The following is an 18,956-nucleotide window of genomic DNA, read 5'->3' as shown; positions in this document are numbered from 1 at the left end:
CGCCCGGTCAGCTACGGCGAGGTCGGCACTTCCTTCGGCGAAACGTTTCCTTCACACTCAGTCCACACAGAGACGTGCGCACGCACACCTCATCGCCTCTCGTTGGCTCCTTTTCTGCTTCCTCTCTTCCGATCCGGGTAACGGGCGCACCACGCGACCACTTCAGCAGCAGCGGTGGCGGTGGTAGGACAACGAAGGCCTGTACGCATCAGTGGATGCGGGGACACAGGCACAAAGGAAAGGGCCAAGAAGATCCTTGCTGACGTGGGATCAGGAGAGCAGTATCGCGAGTAAGTGAGCGGCGTCGCGGCGTCCCCTCCCCCCCCCCCCCACTAACGCCTCTCCTCCTCCCCCCTCCCCACACATGCGCATCGCCTCCTGCCAAGCATACAGCGCATCGCCGCCATGCGTCATTCACCACTGACAACCGTGGAGGCACGGGCGCCGCTGGCGCACCGCTTGAGCTACCTATGCCGCCCCCTGCCTCCACCTCCAAAGCCCAATAGGTGGCCTCCTCTTGTGGAATCATGGAACGCGACAGGGTGGGGAATGCGCGATCCCCCCGTACGGCACATCCGGAAGATCAGCTGCAGTCGTTGTTTCGCGGCGTCTGCCAGGAACGTCTCTAGTCAGGCCTTGCTTGTCAACTACCGAACGTGCTGCTGCTTCTCCTCGGCTTCGCCGTGGAATCAACATTCATCAGCAGAAACGGCGGCCACCGTCGCCACTAGAGAACCAGAGGTGATCTCACTTGAAGCAATAGAAATTGAGGTGATGAATGCTGAAGGATCCCCGTCGACGACGTCCGCGACCGCCACAGCGCACGCCTTCTCCTCGTCGACGGTGCGTCAGGCAGAGGTGCACAGTGAGACTCCTTTTTCGAGGCCTAAAAGCCATGGTGAGCCCCAGTATCCGCGCCACCACCGCCATCATCATCAGCAGCAGCAGCAGCGTGACGTAAGTGCGGCCAACTTCTTCACGACACAACGTCCTACCACTTCAGCTGTGGATGCTCGCGAATACGACAGCGATGGTACCTCGATGGCAACCGGTGTACCACCCGGCGCAGTTCAGCAGCAGGAGTACTGCGACGCTCACACAACCGACGCATTTGCGCGAGGACGCATCGCCAACTTTGTGCGTCGCATGGGCCATAATGCTGGGATGGTGTTTCACGTGCGTGCCATGACCCCGGCCCAGGCAGCGGCGGTCACCGGAAGCGCGACGGGGCCAAAACTCTTCGCAGCGACGTGTCGGTTGCCGCTCCCGGAGCCGCATGGCTCGCGCGTGGCTGAAGGCATTGCAGAGGATGCGAGGGAGGCAGAGGTGCTTGCCGCCATGCACGCCGAGCGAGTGTGCGACGCACTCGGCGTGCAGCTCTTCCGGCTGAGGACAGCCCAGCAAAAGCACGCGGACACCGTGCGAAGGGAGGAGGGGCGCTACGCGCCCTACCCCGACGACCCCATTAAGCCACTTGGAACACCTCTTCCACCTCCGCTGCGTCTATTGCGCAGTCGCACATCCGCGTCGTCTAACGCATCCAGCGCTGCGCCGACACAGCCGGCCTTCTCGGTTGACTCGGCAACCGCTATTGCTAATGTAGAGACTCCTACGCAGTCGGCTCGGTCGAGAGCTGAACGAGGCGGAGCGTCGGCAAAAACAGCAGCAGCAGCAACACCCCAGGAAGCGCCTCTGGCTGGCGAAGCGTTGCCGTCGGCATCAGCAGAAAGGGGTGTTGGAGAAAGCACCTCGGCTCCAGCCAACCCCGCCACTGCCTGCGAGAGCGTCTCGCCGCCCTCCTGCGTCGACATCGCGACAGGCTTTGACTCCACCAGAATTGGACTGCGCCGTCACGACCCCCTTGACGACTACGCAAGGTTGGTGTTTCACTACACAGATGAAGAGCACTCCGAGCGAGTGCGGACGTACGCCAGCAGCGTCTACTACCCCTGGACGAGCCAGTGGGTAGGGGCGGAGGTGACACAGGCGGATGTCAGTGCACCCCCAAAGTGTAGTCCCACGAGCAACGACAGTAGTGCCGCCACGACGGCCGCCGCTACGCTACGGCAGATGTTCGACCCCACCGAAAGTGGAATGTGGTCGATCGTGAATGAGCGCAGCATGCGCTGCTCCCCCACGCCGCAGGACGCGCTCGTGTTGCCCATTGTGTACGACGGCCCGTGCGCCGAGGCGCGCATCAGGGACTACTATGCCCAGCACAACGCCACGTTCGAGGAGCATCTCACGGTGCGCCCTTCATCTCTGTCAACGGGAAGTCCGCAGCGCATGGTGGAGGCGGAGCTGCAGCTTATTGGCCTCACTATTACAGCAAAAGGAAAGGCCCAGACGGAACAGATGGCCATCCACCTCGCCGCAATGCATGCGGAGCTGCTGCTGGACGCAGTGGGGCATCCACTCTTTCCAGCTGACCCGCAGCGGCAGGCACGCCACGCCGAGACGGTGGCTGGCTACGGGCGGTGGGCAGTGAACCCTCTCACTGGCTGTGTCACGCCACCGAACCCGCACGACGCGCTCCCGCGGCCGCTGAAGATCCAAATCGGGACCGATGAGGCGTGGCTGGGGCCGGAGGCGCGGCGCCAGCTGGGGCACCGCTGGACGGACTCGGAACATGTCATTGTGGCCATGCAGCACTTGAACACGCAGACCGAGGACGAGGTGGAGATCAACCCGCCGGCGGAGCTGCTCGAGGAGGCGGAGGAGCTCCTGCGCGCGTGGCAAACCCGCGTCGCGCGGAGCCGCTTCACGCACCTCTTTGTGCTCTTCGACTTGGAGACGGCCTTCCAGGCAACGACGGTCCTGCCGGTGCCGCGTCAGTTCGGCATTCGGGGTGGCCTCGGCATTGGCAAGACTCGCGAGATGGCCGTGCAGGTGTGCTCCCTGCACGCACTCGACACGCTGTGCACCCTCGGCGTCCCCCTCTGCGTCGACCCGGAACAGGAGCGACGGTACCTGCAGCGTCGTGCCGCACTCGGCATGGTGCTGCAGCGCACCTTGCCCGCCAGGAGAGGACCACTGAGGCGCACACAGGTCCCCCAGGGCCTCTCTGGGCTGCCGCAACCGCCTGTGCTCGGTTCGGCAGAGCAGTCGTCGGTGACAAGCGACGGCGGTGTGCCGCGCCTGCCGACGTACACAGTAGAGGGTTCGCACGTTCGTCTGCTGCCCGACATCGCCGACACGCTACACGCCATGCAGCTGCGCATTCCGGAGGACTACTGTCTCTTCGGTGGTGCCAGCGAGGAGGTACTCGTCGAGGTAGGGAATCAGGTGCGCATAGCCGTGCAGAACTACCTGAAGGCGTTCCTGGAGAATGAGATGCGCAGCCGCAACAACCAGCACCGAAGCCAAAGCAAGAACGGTGGGTCAAAGGCCGCGCGATACCCCGGAGCAGCGTCCGGCGCGGGTGACCCCGCCCCTGCCACCGACAGCAGCCAGGAGAACGAGACTTCATCAGTGACGAGTGCAGATATGAGCAGCGGCAGCGGCAGCGGGGACGTGAACACCACGACCCGGACCGCAACCACCACCGTCGAAGACAATATCACCGAGACCCAGGCGTGGGCTACCCAGTTTTCCATGAACTTACTACCACACAATGTCATCAGCGGCTACGGGACGCAGAAAAGTCTCCACAGCACCAGCTTCCTGCAGGTGCCGCTCCCCAGCACTGTCTCGTCGCTACCATCAGAGACGTCGCACAAGATCGATACCTCGGCCGTATCATCGCCGCCGAATCCGCTGGTGGGGCCAGTGTACGCCATCGCCGTCGGCACATCGCTCAAGCGTAAAGATGCCGAGCGCGCCTGCTACCTACACGCCGCTTCTATCTTGCATTCGTTTGGAGTGGATGTCTTGGCGCAGTATCCACGCAGCCAGCCGCGGGTGCGCCACGTATTCTCCTTCGCGGACGTGGCCAAGTACCTGGGCAAGGAACCACTCATCATTACATCCCCCTTCCTGTCTGACGGCACGCTGCGCGCCCCAGCAGTGGAAGCCGCTGGCGTCAGGCCAGCGGAGGCAGTGAGACCGCCGCCGCTGTCAAGCAGAGCGGAAGTCGCCAGTAAGTTGCCCGGCTCACCGCCACCACCGCCGGGCTCTCTGCACCCACCTCGCCCCGTCCTGCATACGAACATGAAAGCGTTCTTGGAAAGCACGCGAGGTATCACGTTGCCGCGGAGACGGAAGCTCCGCTCCACAGGTGACCTCTGAGGACTAAAGCAGAGGGTGTGGCGGGGCAGGTGGGGGTGGGGGCGCCCCCCACCCATCGACTGGATGGAGTTGGTAGAGGGAAGTATGGGCGCATCTGTGTCGTGAGTCTTGTCTCTGCCCTTTTGTTTTCACAGAATAAACGACTACTGGGGTGAGGAAAGTGATGGAGGTGGAGGTGGAGGAGCACCGTCACCGCTGAAACGCAGGACCTCCTGCCCACTACCCTGGATGCGAAGCTCCTAGAGAGTTCCAATAGGAACGCCCCACCACCACCACCATTCCACGCTCCTTCGCGCCCTCGTCTGCTGTGGCTAAAGAGCCACCTGGCCATATGCGAGAGAGAGGGAAGGAGAGGGGGCAGGAGTGGGGCTGCGAGAGAAGCATGCCTGTAACGAGTCGGAACACACAAGCATCACGTGCTCGCCTTGGGCCCCAGTGCGGCTGCTTCTTTGTCTCTCTGGGTGTAGAGAGAGAATGGCGGCGTGTGTGTGTGTGTGTGCACATCGACTGCCTCAACGTGGCTAGCAGGCGCGTCTGCTTGAGGTGTGCTGCAGAGCCCCTTTGGCTTTCTCCCGGCGCACACCCCTCTCGAGTGTTCGGTCTCTTTCTCTCCTCGCCACTTCCCCACTCCCCACCCCCACCCCTGATATGACCGGACACGCCTTTTGTGTCGTCGTTTTTCGGCCTCCTTCGTGGGCCATATTCCTCTGTCTCTCTGCTCAGCGCCTTGCATCGCTGCCGCCCTATTCGCTGCGTGTCTTCATGTTTCGCCCCGGTTTAGCCGGTCCCCCCCCCCCGCCCCACCCCACCCCGCCTCCTTCACGTTCTCTCTTCATTGGCACACTAACTCGCACACGCGTAAATTTGCAGTGCTGTAACGTACGTGATGAACCAACTGTCGATGAAATCTCTTGGGGGCACAGTGACACCCAGCTCCGCACTTTCGGGTACCCGCTACGCGAGCCACATCACACGCGCAGCCCACACTACGTGCTGGATGGAATTGGCGGTCTTTACGCAGTTCCCCGTTGTCCCATCGCTGTCCGGCACGCAGTTGCAGGGCCGCCAGGACTTGCTCGCCTCGACCACCGGCGCCGGCCCCCCCGAAGAAACCAGCTTGTGTCTTCAAATAGAGCTCTTCGACGACGAGTGCCCGCAGCTCTGCGCAAACTTTCGCCGCCTCTGCAACGGGCAGTCGTCAACGCGACAGGGCCAAGTCTACTGCTATCAGGGCCTCACCCCTAGCTACTGCGGCACGTACTTCCACAAGATCATACCCTCCTACTGCGCCCAGGGGGGTGACATCACCATGCGCGTGAAGCCCGGTGGCACGAACAGCTACAGCAGTGCTGGGCGCACTTGGTTGGTGGACGAGTTTAAGAAGCGACGCCATAACGAAATTGGTCTCGTGTCCATGGCGAACAACGGCCCCAACTCGAATGGGTCGCAGTTCTTCATTACCACCTCGGCGGCGCACGAGCGCGCCTTCAACGGTCGCCACTGCTGCATCGGCCGGGTCGTGCGCGGCCTCGACGCCTTCATGGCTCTCGTTGCCCCGTTCGGCGATGTCGATGGGAACCCGTCTAAGTACGCCGTGGTAGTAGACTGTGGCGAAGGAGAGGCGCCGACGAGGATATCGGCAGAGTCGTCGTCTGCCGCTGCAGCATCCCAAGCGTCGATGGCGATATCAGCGACGGAGATGGCGCTGGCATCTCCCGCAGCCGACACGCGGTCCGCTACAGTCGGAGAAGCGCCTACAGAGATAGCTGTATCTCGACGTACTCACCCGCCTGAACCCCAACTGCAGCATCACCAAGCCGTGGTGGCCTCCTCGATGTCCCCCATGCAGGCGCTGAAGAGCTCGTTGAAGAAAAGGTCGACTGCGACGTCGGAGGCAGCCGGGAGGCATGCAAAGCATGTAATGTATCAGCTGTGAGTCGAAGCAATAGCAGCAGCAGCAGCAGCTACCGTGTCGGGCTGACTGCTGTCCTGTTCTTCTTGGCCCCATCCCCGCTCCTCTCTTTTGCCATCACCCCTCACCGCCGCCCGCTCTGTTTGTGTGCGACAAAATGAGATGCGCAGTTGCCCAGAAGCGGCGTCCTTTTCCTCTTCTGTTTTCCCTTCCGCATGCGTGTGCGTGTGTGTGTGGGTCCGTTGTTCATGGGTCTGCGCGAGGGTGGCATTGCCAGCTGGAGTTTCCACCGATATCGAGTCGGTCCTCTGCGCATTCTCGCGTACTCTCACAGAGAAAGAGAGGGAGGGTGGGCGGGAGTGCACACACACGCACACACAGAGAGACACACGTGCATCGTCGCACACAGTCGTCAAGTATGTATAAGAAACTGAAACCAGGCGAACGAAAAGAGCCCAAGCAACCTCTCAGCGGCAGGCCATACACATACCCCACACGCACGTACGTAGGTACCCTTTCCTCTCTCTTTGGAGGTGAACACTCTTCAAGGTAGACGCAGCAGCAGCAGCAGCAGTGCCCCTTGCCTCACCACACCCCTCCCTCCTCCCCCGCCACCTCTTTTCTCTTTCGAGTCGCGGTGGCACCGTCTATGTATGTTTCACGTATCTGGGTGTGTGTGTGTGTTGAGCATCACGCGACTGCACCTCCGCCCTCCTTCCCCCCTCTCCATGGCTCTCCCTCTCTTTGTGGCGTCTCTCTCTCTCTCTCTCGCTATCCGCCACCACCACCACCACCATCTTGCAGTTTCCGTCAGAGTCGCAGCGACGCACCGCCTGTCGCTGTCATCGATCTGTCCCTCCCTGTTCCTCTTCTTCGTCCATCCGCACTCGTATCCTAGTCATCCGATCACATTTCCCCCTCCCCCCCTTTTCATTCACCTCTATTATAACTCCACCCCGTCGTGTGGGCGTGGTGGCGTAGGCGGGCGCAGCATTGGTGACCACCTTAGGCGCGCACTGCTCCCTCCCTCCCCCCGCTCCGCCACTGCCGCGCGCTTTCATTGTTCTCGCAGCGGACGCACCATCACTCATAGCGGACCCTACGGTGAAGGTACCAGCGACCCTTTCGCTTACTCTCTCTCTCTCTTCTTACGTCTACACACCCGATCCAGCTCGCTCTCTCAACCCCTCCCCATACGGCCATCGCCTTCGCAGCTGTTGCTGACCCCGCACCCCCCCCCTCCCCTGACCTCTTGTCTCGCCTCTTCCCTTCTGTGTAGCGCGTCATTTTTTCCCCTTACCTCCTCCTCCCCTCCTTCCTGCGCCCTATGCAGTCATCTGTGTCTCTATTCTGCTCGGACTTCGTTATCGCTCTCTCTCTCTCTCTTGTGGCAGTGGCCGTGCTGCGCTTTGCTACTGTGACCATCGCACTGCCGACTGCTGTCGTTGTACACGGTCGCCGTTGGTTGCCGCTCCTCTCTTTTTCTCTGTAGATCGTTCGTCGCTCTCTTGCAGTGTGAGTAGGTGAACACCTTGGAAAGTACGCCCTTCTCTCTCAGCTCCCCCCCCCCTCTCTGCGTGTGGGTGTCGATAGTCGCGTGAACGTGCAACACTGAACAACGCAGCCCAGCCTCCTTAGCTCCCCCTCCTCTCCTTTCTGTGTTTCTGCTAGGACTCCTCCACCATGAGCGACTTAGCCCCCCTCCCCGCCAATGCCAAGTACGATGACCAAGGCATCTATGTATCGTTCATCGTCGGCGGCGCCTTACTCGCCGTGTTCGGCGGGTGCATGGCATTCCTCTACTATACCCCCATCCTCTGGATCAAGCGATTCTATCGACCGAACCACACTATCGAGCCAACGCCGCTCACGAATGCCGCCTCTGCGGCAGCCGTCGCAGCTGGGCAGCGCGTAGCGCGGGAGGGCTTGCTCGATGTGTCGCTGCCACCGCCCTCACCGCTCACTGAAACCGTCTTCGCCGAGCACACGATACATCCACACGGCAGCAATGGCCACTCCGTCACACGACGCAAGCGGCTTGGCATCAGTCTGCCGTTTCTCTCCACCTTCTTTGTTCGGCCAACGTGGCAAGACTGGATCAGTATCGAGGAGCCGTCGCTTCGCGACCGCAAAGACAGCGCGCTCTCGCCGATACACTACCAGACCCCCTCCTCCCCAACGCGGCAGACAAGCGATCGCTCTTTCGTACCACTTTGGGCGCCGCCTTTCTCCGCGTATCGGCACCGAAACAGGAGTCGCTTTGCTCGACCAGAGTCGGAGGGCGACAGCCGAGACGAGGCCTCAGCTGCGGCGGGTTCGTCAGCATTCTCTCCCCGGGGCAAGCCCTCACCGCGGTACTACGGAGCCGTGGAAGAGTCATGGAGCCGGCCCCGATCACCCGACACAACAGGATCTTTGACGACGCTACCCAAGACCGCCGTTGACCCCCTCGTCGCCGTCTACCTCTTCACCCTCAAGTTCTTCTTCTCCCTCATGTTCCTCGGTGAAATCTTTACCGTGTGGATCATGGTGATTGCGCAGAACGACGACTACATGGAGAGCACTCTCATTCAGCGCGATATTCACGACTGCAAAAGCCAGGACAACAACCAGACGGAGTGCGAGCTGCGCAAGCCGTACTGCTACTACCGTGGTGACGGTCTCGGGTGTGGTGTAGTGGCGCTGCACGGCCTCTACGACTTGACGGTCCTGAACATCAACCCACGCAGCTCGAGGTGGACGGGGGTGGGGATGCTGAACCTGTGCTTCTGCGTAGTGCTTGTCGGCCTCACTCTCTTTTATCTCAAGAATGTGGGGAAGTATGCCGAGGCCGTGATGGCGAACCAAATGCGTCACGCGCTCGGCTACCGGGTCGTGTGTGTTCGCGGGATCGACTCCACCGACGTCCGCACTGACCACGCATTTCGCCAGGCATTCCTTAAGCTCTCTGTGTACTTCCCGGATGCTTTGCCGTCCCCCTCAACGTCAAACTCGCTGTCTGCAACGGCGACATCGAGCCCCAGCACCGGAGCCCGCTCGCAGGGTGGCGGAGCCACGAGCAATCCACCAGCGCCGCTCGACAACAGCGGCGACTTCGCCGAGGTGGATGACAATGAGGGCAGCTACACTGTGTGCGAGTGTCCAGGGCTGAACTGCCTCTTCTCCGCCACTGGCATGCACTACTACGTCGTTCGCCGCTCCGACGCCGCCTTCACAAAGCCAGAAAACGTGGAGCAGATTTTGATCACGCGTGAACCGCCGCTCGGAACGCTTGAAATCATCGCAGAGACTGAGGCGGCCATGGCTAACTTGCAAGAAGCCATCGCCGACGAGAAGGCGCTGCGGCGTCGCCTGATGCTGCGGCACCAGACACGGGCATCTGCCACGACGCGGCGAGTCAGCAGCAGCGGCGGCGTTCGACTCTTTCCAGGGCGAGCGTCAAATGTGGTGGTGAGCAGCGATGATGTTGTCCTCAGCGAGGTGGCAGCTGCGCACGGCAACTACGCTGACAACGGGAGCGATGCAGTTTTGATGATGCGCGCCCCATTTCCTGGCTGCTGCGACAAGACGCCGGCCGTGCCGTACTACGAGGCTGTCTTTTTCCGCTGTGTGCGGGAGATGAATATGGCGCTGGAGCGGGTGCCACAGCAGCAGGTCGCTGGCGCGGCCTTCGTTGTATTCAAAGACGCACTGTGCGCACACGAATTCCGACAGCTCTTCACAGCTCGCTTTGGCGGTCTCTTCTCGCCCTTGACCGCCACCATTGCCGGGCCGCCGGGCCGCATCTTCCAGAGCAGTCTCACCACCGGCCGCTGCGTGCTCTGGGTGCGCTTTTTCCTCATCTTTGTGCTGTACGTCTTTCTGATCCTGACCTGGTCCATTCCGATCAGTATCCTGGGCTCGCTGGAGCAGCTGTCAACCATCTCAAGCATCACGGTGCTGCGCAAGTACGCCGAGCTGCCGAAGTGGTTGCGGTCGTTGATCAATGCCTACCTGCCCGTCGGTGCCCTCGCCCTCCTCAACGTTGCCCTGCCGCACATCATTCGTTTCATGGTCCGCGCGATGGGCGCCTTCAACCGCGCCGAGTGCGACGGCGGCCAGCTCTACCTGCAGTACGTCTTCATGGTCGTGACAGCCGTTATCTTTCAGGCTGCCTTCCAAGGTGCCGTGAGCCGCCTCGCAGACATCCTTGCCAAGCCCGACCAGGACGCCATCATCAACTTTTTTGTCTCCTGCATCTCGCCAAGCAACGGCTACTTCTACGCCAAGGTCATCACTGCCACATGCCTCTCCACGTGGGTCGACATGCTTGACCCAGTAGGAATTTTGAAAGCTCTGCTCCTCCGCGGTCGGGCGCATGTCCAGCGCAACTACGATGCCCTCTTTCTCCCTTGTGAGTTTGAGTTCCCGCGGCTGCTCAGCTTCGACTTGATGGTGCTCTCCATGGGGCTCCTCTACCACATGACAGCGCCGCTGCTGGGCCTCCTCGTTGTCTGCTACTTCTTTGTACGCTACTGGAGTCAGCGCGCGAAGCAGTACGACCGCTACCGCCCCACTCTGTCGCCGGCGCACGACTGCACCGACTTTGGCATGGCGGCGCAGGTTATCCGCTGCGTCATGTGGCTGTACTGCTTTGCCGAGACGTGCGGCGTGCTCCTCATGAGCCTCCGCGGTCACAAGGGCGGTGTTGTGATGTGCTCGCTGGCGCTGAGCACCGGTGTGGCGCTGACGGTTTACGTCTACGTGCAGACCGACAAGTGGACGGCGTCGCTGGCGAATGCGCGACACTTTACGCGGGACGCCAACCGCCTCCGCAGCCACCACGCGGGGCCGCAGGCGACGTCGGCGCTGACAATTACGACGCCATGGCGCCGTTGCCCGGTCAAACGTGCCACGGCGGCGTCTGGCGGCAGCACAGACACGAACGACCGCGCCTCACCTCTCTTTGCATCGGCTGGCGCTGCAGCCCCTCCCTCTCAGCTGCATGATGACTCTGACAACCCGTACATGACCGAAGCCGACGCAGTGGAGCAGCGATGCAGCCCCAACGCCCGCAACAGCGTGGTGCAGGAGGAGGGCGCCCTCGACAGCTACGAGCGCGTCACGCTAAACCAGCTTCTCTTCGACGCCACGCGGAACCCCTTCCTGAGTCACCTCCTGCCCCGTAAGCCCGGCATGACCATGCGCTACCAGCCGAAGCATCAGCGGCTCGCCATCATCAACGCCGCAGCTGAGCTGCGAGCGATGAAAGGCACAGACTTCGTGGTGGAGCGGTACTGGGACCGCGGGATGACATGGTTTGAGGAGGATGCGTATGCGTACAGGGGCTCCGTCGGCATGAACGAGGAGTACGACGGCGAGGACGGGAACGACGACATGGCGAATCACGACAACAACGATCCCAATCAAGGCAGGGGAGACGCGCTCCAGGCAAAGCACACACAGCTGATGGACTGCCATGGTGTGTCGCTAGCACAGCCCTCACCCGCGGTGCCGCCAAGCGTGAACGTTGGGCTGCACATGGGTGCTGCGGTGTCCATGACCGATCTTTCCACCCTTGCGCCAGACACCACTGGGCCGAAGACGGCTGCTGGGGTGATAACTGTGCTCGTGGCGGCCACAGCGGATGAGACAGCAACGGAGAATGAGCGACACGGCGAGGTAAATCCCACGTCGATCCACGTCAGCATGCCTACGATGGTGACAACCGAGCCGCAGCCAGGCCTCCACCCTTCCGCCACTGAGCAACCTCAAGGCGCAGCGAAGCAACGATGAACTGACAGTCACCGCTGCCCCACGGGCGAGTCAGTCGCGCCAAACGACGCGTCACCACCTCCGACGTGAGTAGCGAAGGTGCCATGCCGGCGATGACACGCACAAGAGGGAGGGGGGAAGAAGGCAAAAGAGGCTCGCCAGCCTCGTCTGCCCGCCCCTCCCTCCCACTACACACACCGCCGCCACCGACACCCTTCGTGCGTTGGGCCTAATCGGTCGCCCTCAGCGTATAGGCGTCAGCGTTGAGAGAAAAGTGCGAGAGGCGAAGACGCCCCCCCTCCCTTGCGTCGCAGCGCCTCCAATCGGGCCTCTCCCTCTCTGTGCTCTGCCACCGCCGCCGCCGCGCTCTCTTTCATGTCGAGGAGGAGAAAAACACCGTATGCCTCTCGTGTAGGCGCCTGCGCGAGCGTGAAGGGGGGAAGGGGGGAGGAGGCAACTGCAGTGGTCTCTGGCCGCTGGCTGATGAGGGTGATAAATGCGAGATTACTGCGCCTTTTTTTTTTCGTCCTCCTCGCTTCATCGGCGTAGTGGGATTTTCTACTTCGCTGGCTTCTCTTTTCCTCCACACACCCCCTCCTCCCTCCTTCGGTGGTGCGCGGGTGTCGTCGTATAGGGTGGGCTGTGTGCTTGATGAAGAAAGCTTTTCACGACGAAGCTAACGAGAGAGAGAGAGAGAGGGGGGAAGGAGGGGGAAGAGGGTGGAAGGTCTGACGTGTCGTTAACACCAAGGCATGGAAGAGCTGAAGACCGGGTCTCTCTCAGGAAAGCCGATGGGCTCAGATGAAGGAGGAAGAGGAGAGGGGCAACTTACCTCTTATCCTTACGGCTCCTTCACCGTCTCTTCCTACTCTCCACCCTCTACCCCCTACGCACTGTGCAAGCCATTGCTATCTTTTGGTAGAAGGAAAGGGTGCCTGTAGGCGTATGGTCCTTCTCAATGGTGAGAGAGCAAGCTGAGGCGGCTGCATCGCGCGTCGTTCAGCAGGTGAAGGCAGGCATCTATATATATGTGTGTGTATAGCTCCTCTCCTTATGCGTATCTCCTTGATGTGCTCCCCCTCTCTCTCTCTTGCCTGCGCCTTTTGCTCCACGCCTCCCACACCACACTATCGCATGGGGGCCCCCTTTAACAACGGGTGCGACAACGGACAACGACGACGGACAGCAGCATCCGCCATAGCCGCGCATTGCACCAGCGTGTCATTTAGGTTGTTTTTTTTTTTTGGGGTGTCCCCTATTCGTTTGTTTCCAGCGGGCACACACACACACACACACACACACGATCGGTGGTCTAACGCCCCTCGCCTTCGCTGTCGCATTGCTCCCTCTCTCCCTCAGTATTGCACGCCTTCCCCTAGTTGCCGTTGGTCGCGAAAATGACTGTCATCTCTGCCGGAGTTGTGAGCAAGCAGGGCCGCATCGTGCTCGCGCGCCAATTCACCGACATCAGCCGCGTCCGCATCGAAGGTCTTCTTTCTGCCTTTCCGCGGCTGCTCGAGTCGTCCATGAACAAGCAAGTCACGTACATCGACGCCGGCACGGTGCGCTACGTTTACCAGCCCATTGAGGAGCTTTTCCTGGTGTTGGTCACAACAACGAAGAGCAACATCGTCGAGGACCTGGCCACGCTGCAGCTCATGGGTCGGCTGATTCCTGAGTACATACCCGAGGGCATCACAGAGGCCTCGCTGGAAGCTCACTCGTTTGAGGTGTTCTTCGCCCTCGACGAGGTAGTGGTGTGTGGAAAGCGTGAGAACAGCACAGTGGAGCAGATTCGTGTGTACCTCGGGATGGACTCCTACGAGGAACGCATTGCACTGGAGGAGAAGCAGCGGCAAATGGCAGAGGCGAAGAAGATTACGGCTGAGCACGCGCGCAAGATGCGCGAGCGGCGCATGTCTGGCGGCGGCCCATCTGGTGGCGCGTACGGCGGCATCAGCTCTGACGACCCGAACTACGGCGGCTTCGGCAGCAGCACTATCGCTGGTGGCAGCATGAGCATGTACTCCAGTGACGGTGGCATGGAGACGACGTACCCGGCGCCTTCAGCGGTGATGAACTCGCACACGTCCGCCCCCCTTAAGATGTCTACAGCGCCGCGCAGCGGTATGTGCCTTAGCAAGGCACGCAAAGCCGACATCAGCAGCAAGATCCAGAAGGAGATGGGCATTCCGGCATCTCAGGCGCCAGGCGCTCCTGGTGGGGCGAGTGAGCTGGGGGTGATGAGGCATAACGCCATGGAGCTGCCTGTTGCCGTGGTACCGCAGGAGGCGGTGAACATCACCATTGAAGAAAAGATGAGCGCAGCGCTGCAACGCGATGGCGAGGCGACGTCAATAGACATCAAGGGTGAGCTCACCGTTCTCGTGGCGGACCCGCAGCACGATCACATCAAGCTCATGTTGGCACCGGTGAGCGAAGCTTTTACGTTCCGTGCGCACGCAAAGGTGAACAAGACGCTGTTTGCCAGTGACCAGGTGCTCACCATGGCGGATGGCAAGCCGTTCCCGGTCCAGCAGCCGGTCACCATTCTACGGTGGCGTCTCTCCGACCCCTCCATTACTGCCCCGATCAGCTTCACCTGCTGGCCGGAGTCAAGCAGCATTACGATCGAGTACGAGCTGGCTGACCCGAACATGGCGCCACTGCAGCCGGTGCGTTTGGCCATCCCCCTCTACGGCGCCAGCCCGCACGATGTGCAACCATCGACGGGCACGTACCAGGTGGTGGACGGTCAGCACGTGATTTGGACAATCGACGTCGTGGATGGTCACCAGAACGCGAACGGCAACATAGAGATCACCGTGGACAACGAGCACGGCGTCAACGGTGAGGAGCTCTTCTTCCCGATCCACGTCGCACTTTCTTCGCAAGTCGTCATCGCGCACGTTGGTGTAATGGAGGTGGTGTCAACCCAGACCGGCCAAGCGGTGCACTTCAGCCAACAGTCGCGCTTAGTGAGCGACAGTGTGCTGGTGCAGTAACGAGCTGTTAGCCACGTGAACGAGTCGCCCATCATTAGCAGATGTGTGCATTTTATATCCTCTCGCTATCCCTTGCAAGCGGCCATGTCGGGCCTTCCACTCCCTTGTTCACCGCTTGGGGGTGGGGGGAGAAGGGACTAGGGAAAAGCTGCTTGGCGGCGTAAGCGACAGGACGGGAGGAGAAGGGGGGCGAGATGGACTCGTGTGTGTGTGTGTGGGTGGGTGAAAGGTGGCGTGCATAGCCCATGTTGCGGTGTTTTCCCCACCCCGACCTCATTTCTGTTGTTGTCATTGTCTTGTCGTCGCCTCCCTTTCTTCCTCGGTGTGCTCTATATTTCAATGACCGTCCACCCACCCACCCTTCTTCGCTCCACTTGCCTCCCAGTAGGATGTGCACGTGTGAGCACGCGAGAGGGTGTCACTGGCCTTGGACATGCCTGCGTGAGTGTGTGGGTGTGGGTGTGTGCACGCGTATGCAACTGTGCTTTGCTTGTTCGCTGGCCGCATTGGTGTTTTTGGTGTTGGGCGACCCTTCCAGAACGCCACTAAAGAGACGGTGAGACCGCACTCCACCAGTGGGATGGAAGCTGCAGGAGATGGTAGAGAGGGCGTAGCACGGGGTGTCTGCACATATTCACGCGGAGCAACCACCATCGCGCACACCCTTTCACCCCCAACCCACCGATGCAGCCCCTCTCCTGTATGCTGCACGTCACATGCTCTACAGCCGCCTCTCTCTCTCGTTGCCTTGTAAGCCAGAGAGGAGTCAGGGTTTCTGCAGCAGCTCCACCAGCATCAGCCGCAGCCGCACATGCACATCGTCGCTTTCCCTTCTCCCCTCCCTCCCTTTGCTTCCGACGTGGCCACGACATGCTTACTTTTCGTGTGTCATCCTCTCATCACCCTCTCCCCCCTTCCCGCTCTCCTCTTCACCCATCCATTCATCCATCCACACACACACTCACATACGCCTCGGCTCTCTCACAACAACAACAAAATCTCCACCTACCCGTGCAATAGAGAGCGAGACTGAGAGCCATATCAGCGCTACCACTGCTGTTGCCTCGTGCGTGTGCGTGTGCGTGTGTGTGTGTCTTCGTCTGTGTGGTGGACCCTTCATCACTTTCAACAACCCCCTCCACACCGACCTCCTCCCCTTCCCCGCGACCGCACAATCATGGGCCGCTTCAAGCCCCTCGCGGTGAAGAAGAAGTACGCGAAGAAGATGAACCAGAACAAGCCAGTGCCCTACTGGATTCGCCTTCGCACGGGCAATCGCATTAAGTGGAACGAGAAGCGCCGCCACTGGCGCCGCACAAAGCTGAACTACTAAGATTGACCGCCCGCCTTCTCCCCTGCCCCTCTCTCTCACCACTGCCGTCTCTCCCACTCGAGTTCGTAGATGTGGGCGCGGACGCCCTCTCCTTTACGTGTACTTTGCATCCTCTCCCTCCTCTGTGAGCCCATGCAGGCGAACTGCGCGGAAGAAGCAGGCGAGGGAAGCACCAGAAGACCAAAGAAGATGCATTGTACGACGGATGCGAATGAGGGGGTGGCGGATGGCATGGGGATTGACAAGTGAGCGCGGAGTGCGTGTGCGTGGTTGTTGGTCTGCAGCTGTCTGCGTGACCAGCGGATCTGCGCTCGCTTGGGGGTGTTGGTGTGGAGGCTCGCTGCCGCCCTCGCCCTTCCCTTCTTCGCTCACACCCCTGTCTTTGCCTGTTGGGCACCCACGAGGCGCGCGTCGGCGCTCTCTCTCTTTCATTTTTCCTTCGTCGCTTCATCTTCATCTTTGAAAACAGAAAAGGTAACGCAGCCAACCCCCCCCCCGCTCCGCTGCTTCGGCCGACAGGATCGGCAAGGCGTCTTCCTCTGCACTCCTCGTTGCTGTCGTCGATTGCTGAGTGATCCCACCTCCCCCTCTCTCATCCGAGAAGTTGTGAGCGTGCTTGTCTGCTTGTTTGTGTGGGTCGTTGAGCTGTGTCTCCATGACCAGCTGCTGTAGCTGATTACGCTCCTGTCAGCATCTACTTCTTCTACGATCTCCCCTCTCTGCCCAACCGCCTTCTTTGCTCGCCACTGCACACCTACACACACAGACATACGCCTGACTCACGGCCCTTTCGGCATCACCCTTCGCGTCACGAAACTCCTTCACACATCCTCCCCCCCCCCCTCTCCCTCCCTCCCCGACGATTCACATGAGTTTTTCTCCCTCCTCGTCCCCCCCGGCTCCGATGTCACACATCGCACAGCAGCAAGAGCTCATGCGCGTTTACCGAGAAGAACTGCAGCTGCAGCAGCGACTCCAGCAGCAGTGTCATCTGCTCCAGTGCCTCACGGAAGCTGCAGTGGGTATCTTCTCGTGGTGGCGCCAAGGCGCAGCCGCGGCAGCGGTGGGGACCGACAACGGCTTCCTGGTTGCTGGATGCTCACCCATATCAGAAGGGTCGACGAGTTTTCACGCAGACACCGGAAAATTTGCCCTGCCATTGGCAACATCGTTGTTGGAGCTGCACCCAGGAATGGTCTTCTACTCACTGGGGGAACTGCTGCAGCTCTGGGCAGCCACCGCATCTCCGTCAGACTTTGGCGGCAGCAGCGAGGATGCTGACGGGAACGCCAGCGCAGCCGAGACGATGAGCCAGGGCGGGCGTGACAACTCTCGGCGTGATGTGCATCCCTCCTCGTACGACCCCTGTAGGGTCCACAAGTGCTCTGATGACCATCCCCCACCGTGGACCTTCCCAACTAGCATTGCGGTTCCACTGCCGCTGATCAGCGATAAGTCAAGAGACGTTGCGCGCACGTCTCACACACCTCCTTCTCTTTTGCAGCTCCCCACCCCTGCGCAGCTCATACGCTACCGCATGCTGGACCCGACGTGCCCACTGCCGGTCACCCACCGACTCCTCCTCGGCTCTGTTAACACGAACAGCTTTAGACTCCTCCTGCCGTGGCTCATGACGCTGACCAAGGAGTGCGCGGAGGCAATGCTGCTGTGCAGGCCCGACAGACAGACGCGCCAAGCGCCCACACAGTCGGCAGTAATCGAAGGACAACATATGAGTAGTGCCGGCGCCGACGATGCGCCACGTCAGCTCAGCGCGGTCCCAAGGCTAGCAGGGATGGAGTATAAAGCAACGGAGACGATCGGAACGAAGAGGCCTCGGTCTCAGGGTGGGGGTACTCTACGGTGTAGCAACGGCAGCGTCGTCAGCGAGTCGTGGGGCACACTCTGCGCCTCTCTGGTGCGGGTCCTCTCGTACCTGGTCGCCGCCGCCGCAACCGCAGCAGGCCCAGAGCGCCAGCAGTCCACGGAGCCGCTGCCGCCTTCGCTTGCATCGTGTTTGGCATCCGCAGCCACGTCGACCGCCCTGCGTGCCGACCTCCGCCTCTTCCTTGCAGAGGTGGCAGAGGTGCGCGATACTGTTCTCGAAGTTAAGCGGTACTGTTGCCTGGCAGACTCGCCATGCGACGACGATGAACGGACCTTGAAGAGGCCTCGAGGTGAGCCTCTTGCTGCAGCAGCATTGTCACCACTTGCGTCGGTCGCCGGGCAGGAGCAGCCGATGGCGATGAGCAACATGGCGCTACTGGCCCACCTCGCCGCAATCGTGGATGCGCAAGTTCGAAAGTACCTCTGATGTACGGGTGTGTGGGGGGGGGGAGGGGGGGTACATACCGTGTGGTGGTGGAGAAAGCCGCTAGAGCGCATCCTCTTCCCAACTTCATTTCCCCTTCCCTCCTTTCCTTCTACTGCTGGGCTCTCCGCCTTCCTCTGCTGCCTTCCTATTTTGTTTTTGCCGCGACTCTTGGCGACCAATGTGTGTGTCCTTAGCGCTCACACTTCTCTGCTCGTTCTCTCTCTCTCCCTCCCTCCCTCCCTCACTCCCACACACCCCACCACCGTGCACGCGCCGCTGCAGCTCTGTAGCGCTCTGGTGTGTCACTCCAACACCATTCTGTCTTTCGGCCCTCCCCCCTCTGCGCCCTCCGATGTTCTTCTTTCTCTCCAGGCTGTGGTGGAGGGCGAACTGAAAGGGGGAGCGGTGGCC

General features: G+C 60.9%; 6 protein-coding genes across 6 annotated transcripts; all 6 read left to right on the top strand.

Annotated features, from left to right (window-relative positions):
• Positions 1–405: 405 nt before the first annotated feature.
• LPMP_161170 (hypothetical protein) lies at positions 406–4,227 on the top strand (the record flags this gene model as incomplete). The annotated part of the gene is made up of 1 exon (XM_010699343.1): positions 406–4,227. One exon carries the CDS (start codon positions 406–408, stop codon positions 4,225–4,227), a length of 3,822 nt encoding a protein of 1,273 aa, XP_010697645.1.
• An 886-nt stretch (positions 4,228–5,113) lies between these two features.
• Positions 5,114–6,163, top strand: CYP13 (cyclophilin 13, putative; the record flags this gene model as incomplete). Its single annotated transcript, XM_010699342.1, has 1 exon — positions 5,114–6,163. One exon carries the CDS (start codon positions 5,114–5,116, stop codon positions 6,161–6,163), a length of 1,050 nt encoding a protein of 349 aa, XP_010697644.1.
• A 1,764-nt stretch (positions 6,164–7,927) lies between these two features.
• On the top strand, positions 7,928–11,914 carry LPMP_161150 (hypothetical protein; the record flags this gene model as incomplete). The annotated part of the gene is made up of 1 exon (XM_010699341.1): positions 7,928–11,914. The coding sequence occupies one exon, from the start codon at positions 7,928–7,930 to the stop codon at positions 11,912–11,914; it is 3,987 nt and encodes a 1,328-aa protein (XP_010697643.1).
• A 1,376-nt stretch (positions 11,915–13,290) lies between these two features.
• LPMP_161140 (coatomer delta subunit-like protein) lies at positions 13,291–14,898 on the top strand (the record flags this gene model as incomplete). The annotated part of the gene is made up of 1 exon (XM_010699340.1): positions 13,291–14,898. The coding sequence occupies one exon, from the start codon at positions 13,291–13,293 to the stop codon at positions 14,896–14,898; it is 1,608 nt and encodes a 535-aa protein (XP_010697642.1).
• A 1,177-nt stretch (positions 14,899–16,075) lies between these two features.
• LPMP_161130 (60S ribosomal protein L39, putative) lies at positions 16,076–16,231 on the top strand (the record flags this gene model as incomplete). Its single annotated transcript, XM_010699339.1, has 1 exon — positions 16,076–16,231. One exon carries the CDS (start codon positions 16,076–16,078, stop codon positions 16,229–16,231), a length of 156 nt encoding a protein of 51 aa, XP_010697641.1.
• Positions 16,232–17,099: 868 nt separating this feature from the next.
• LPMP_161120 (hypothetical protein) lies at positions 17,100–18,545 on the top strand (the record flags this gene model as incomplete). Its single annotated transcript, XM_010699338.1, has 1 exon — positions 17,100–18,545. One exon carries the CDS (start codon positions 17,100–17,102, stop codon positions 18,543–18,545), a length of 1,446 nt encoding a protein of 481 aa, XP_010697640.1.
• Between the last annotated feature and the right edge of the window lie 411 nt (positions 18,546–18,956).

This window comes from Leishmania panamensis (assembly GCF_000755165.1).
Source record: "Leishmania panamensis strain MHOM/PA/94/PSC-1 chromosome 16 sequence".
In the NCBI taxonomy this organism is placed as follows: Eukaryota; Euglenozoa; class Kinetoplastea; order Trypanosomatida; family Trypanosomatidae; genus Leishmania; species Leishmania panamensis.
This window is presented reverse-complemented; position numbering and strand designations above follow the sequence as displayed.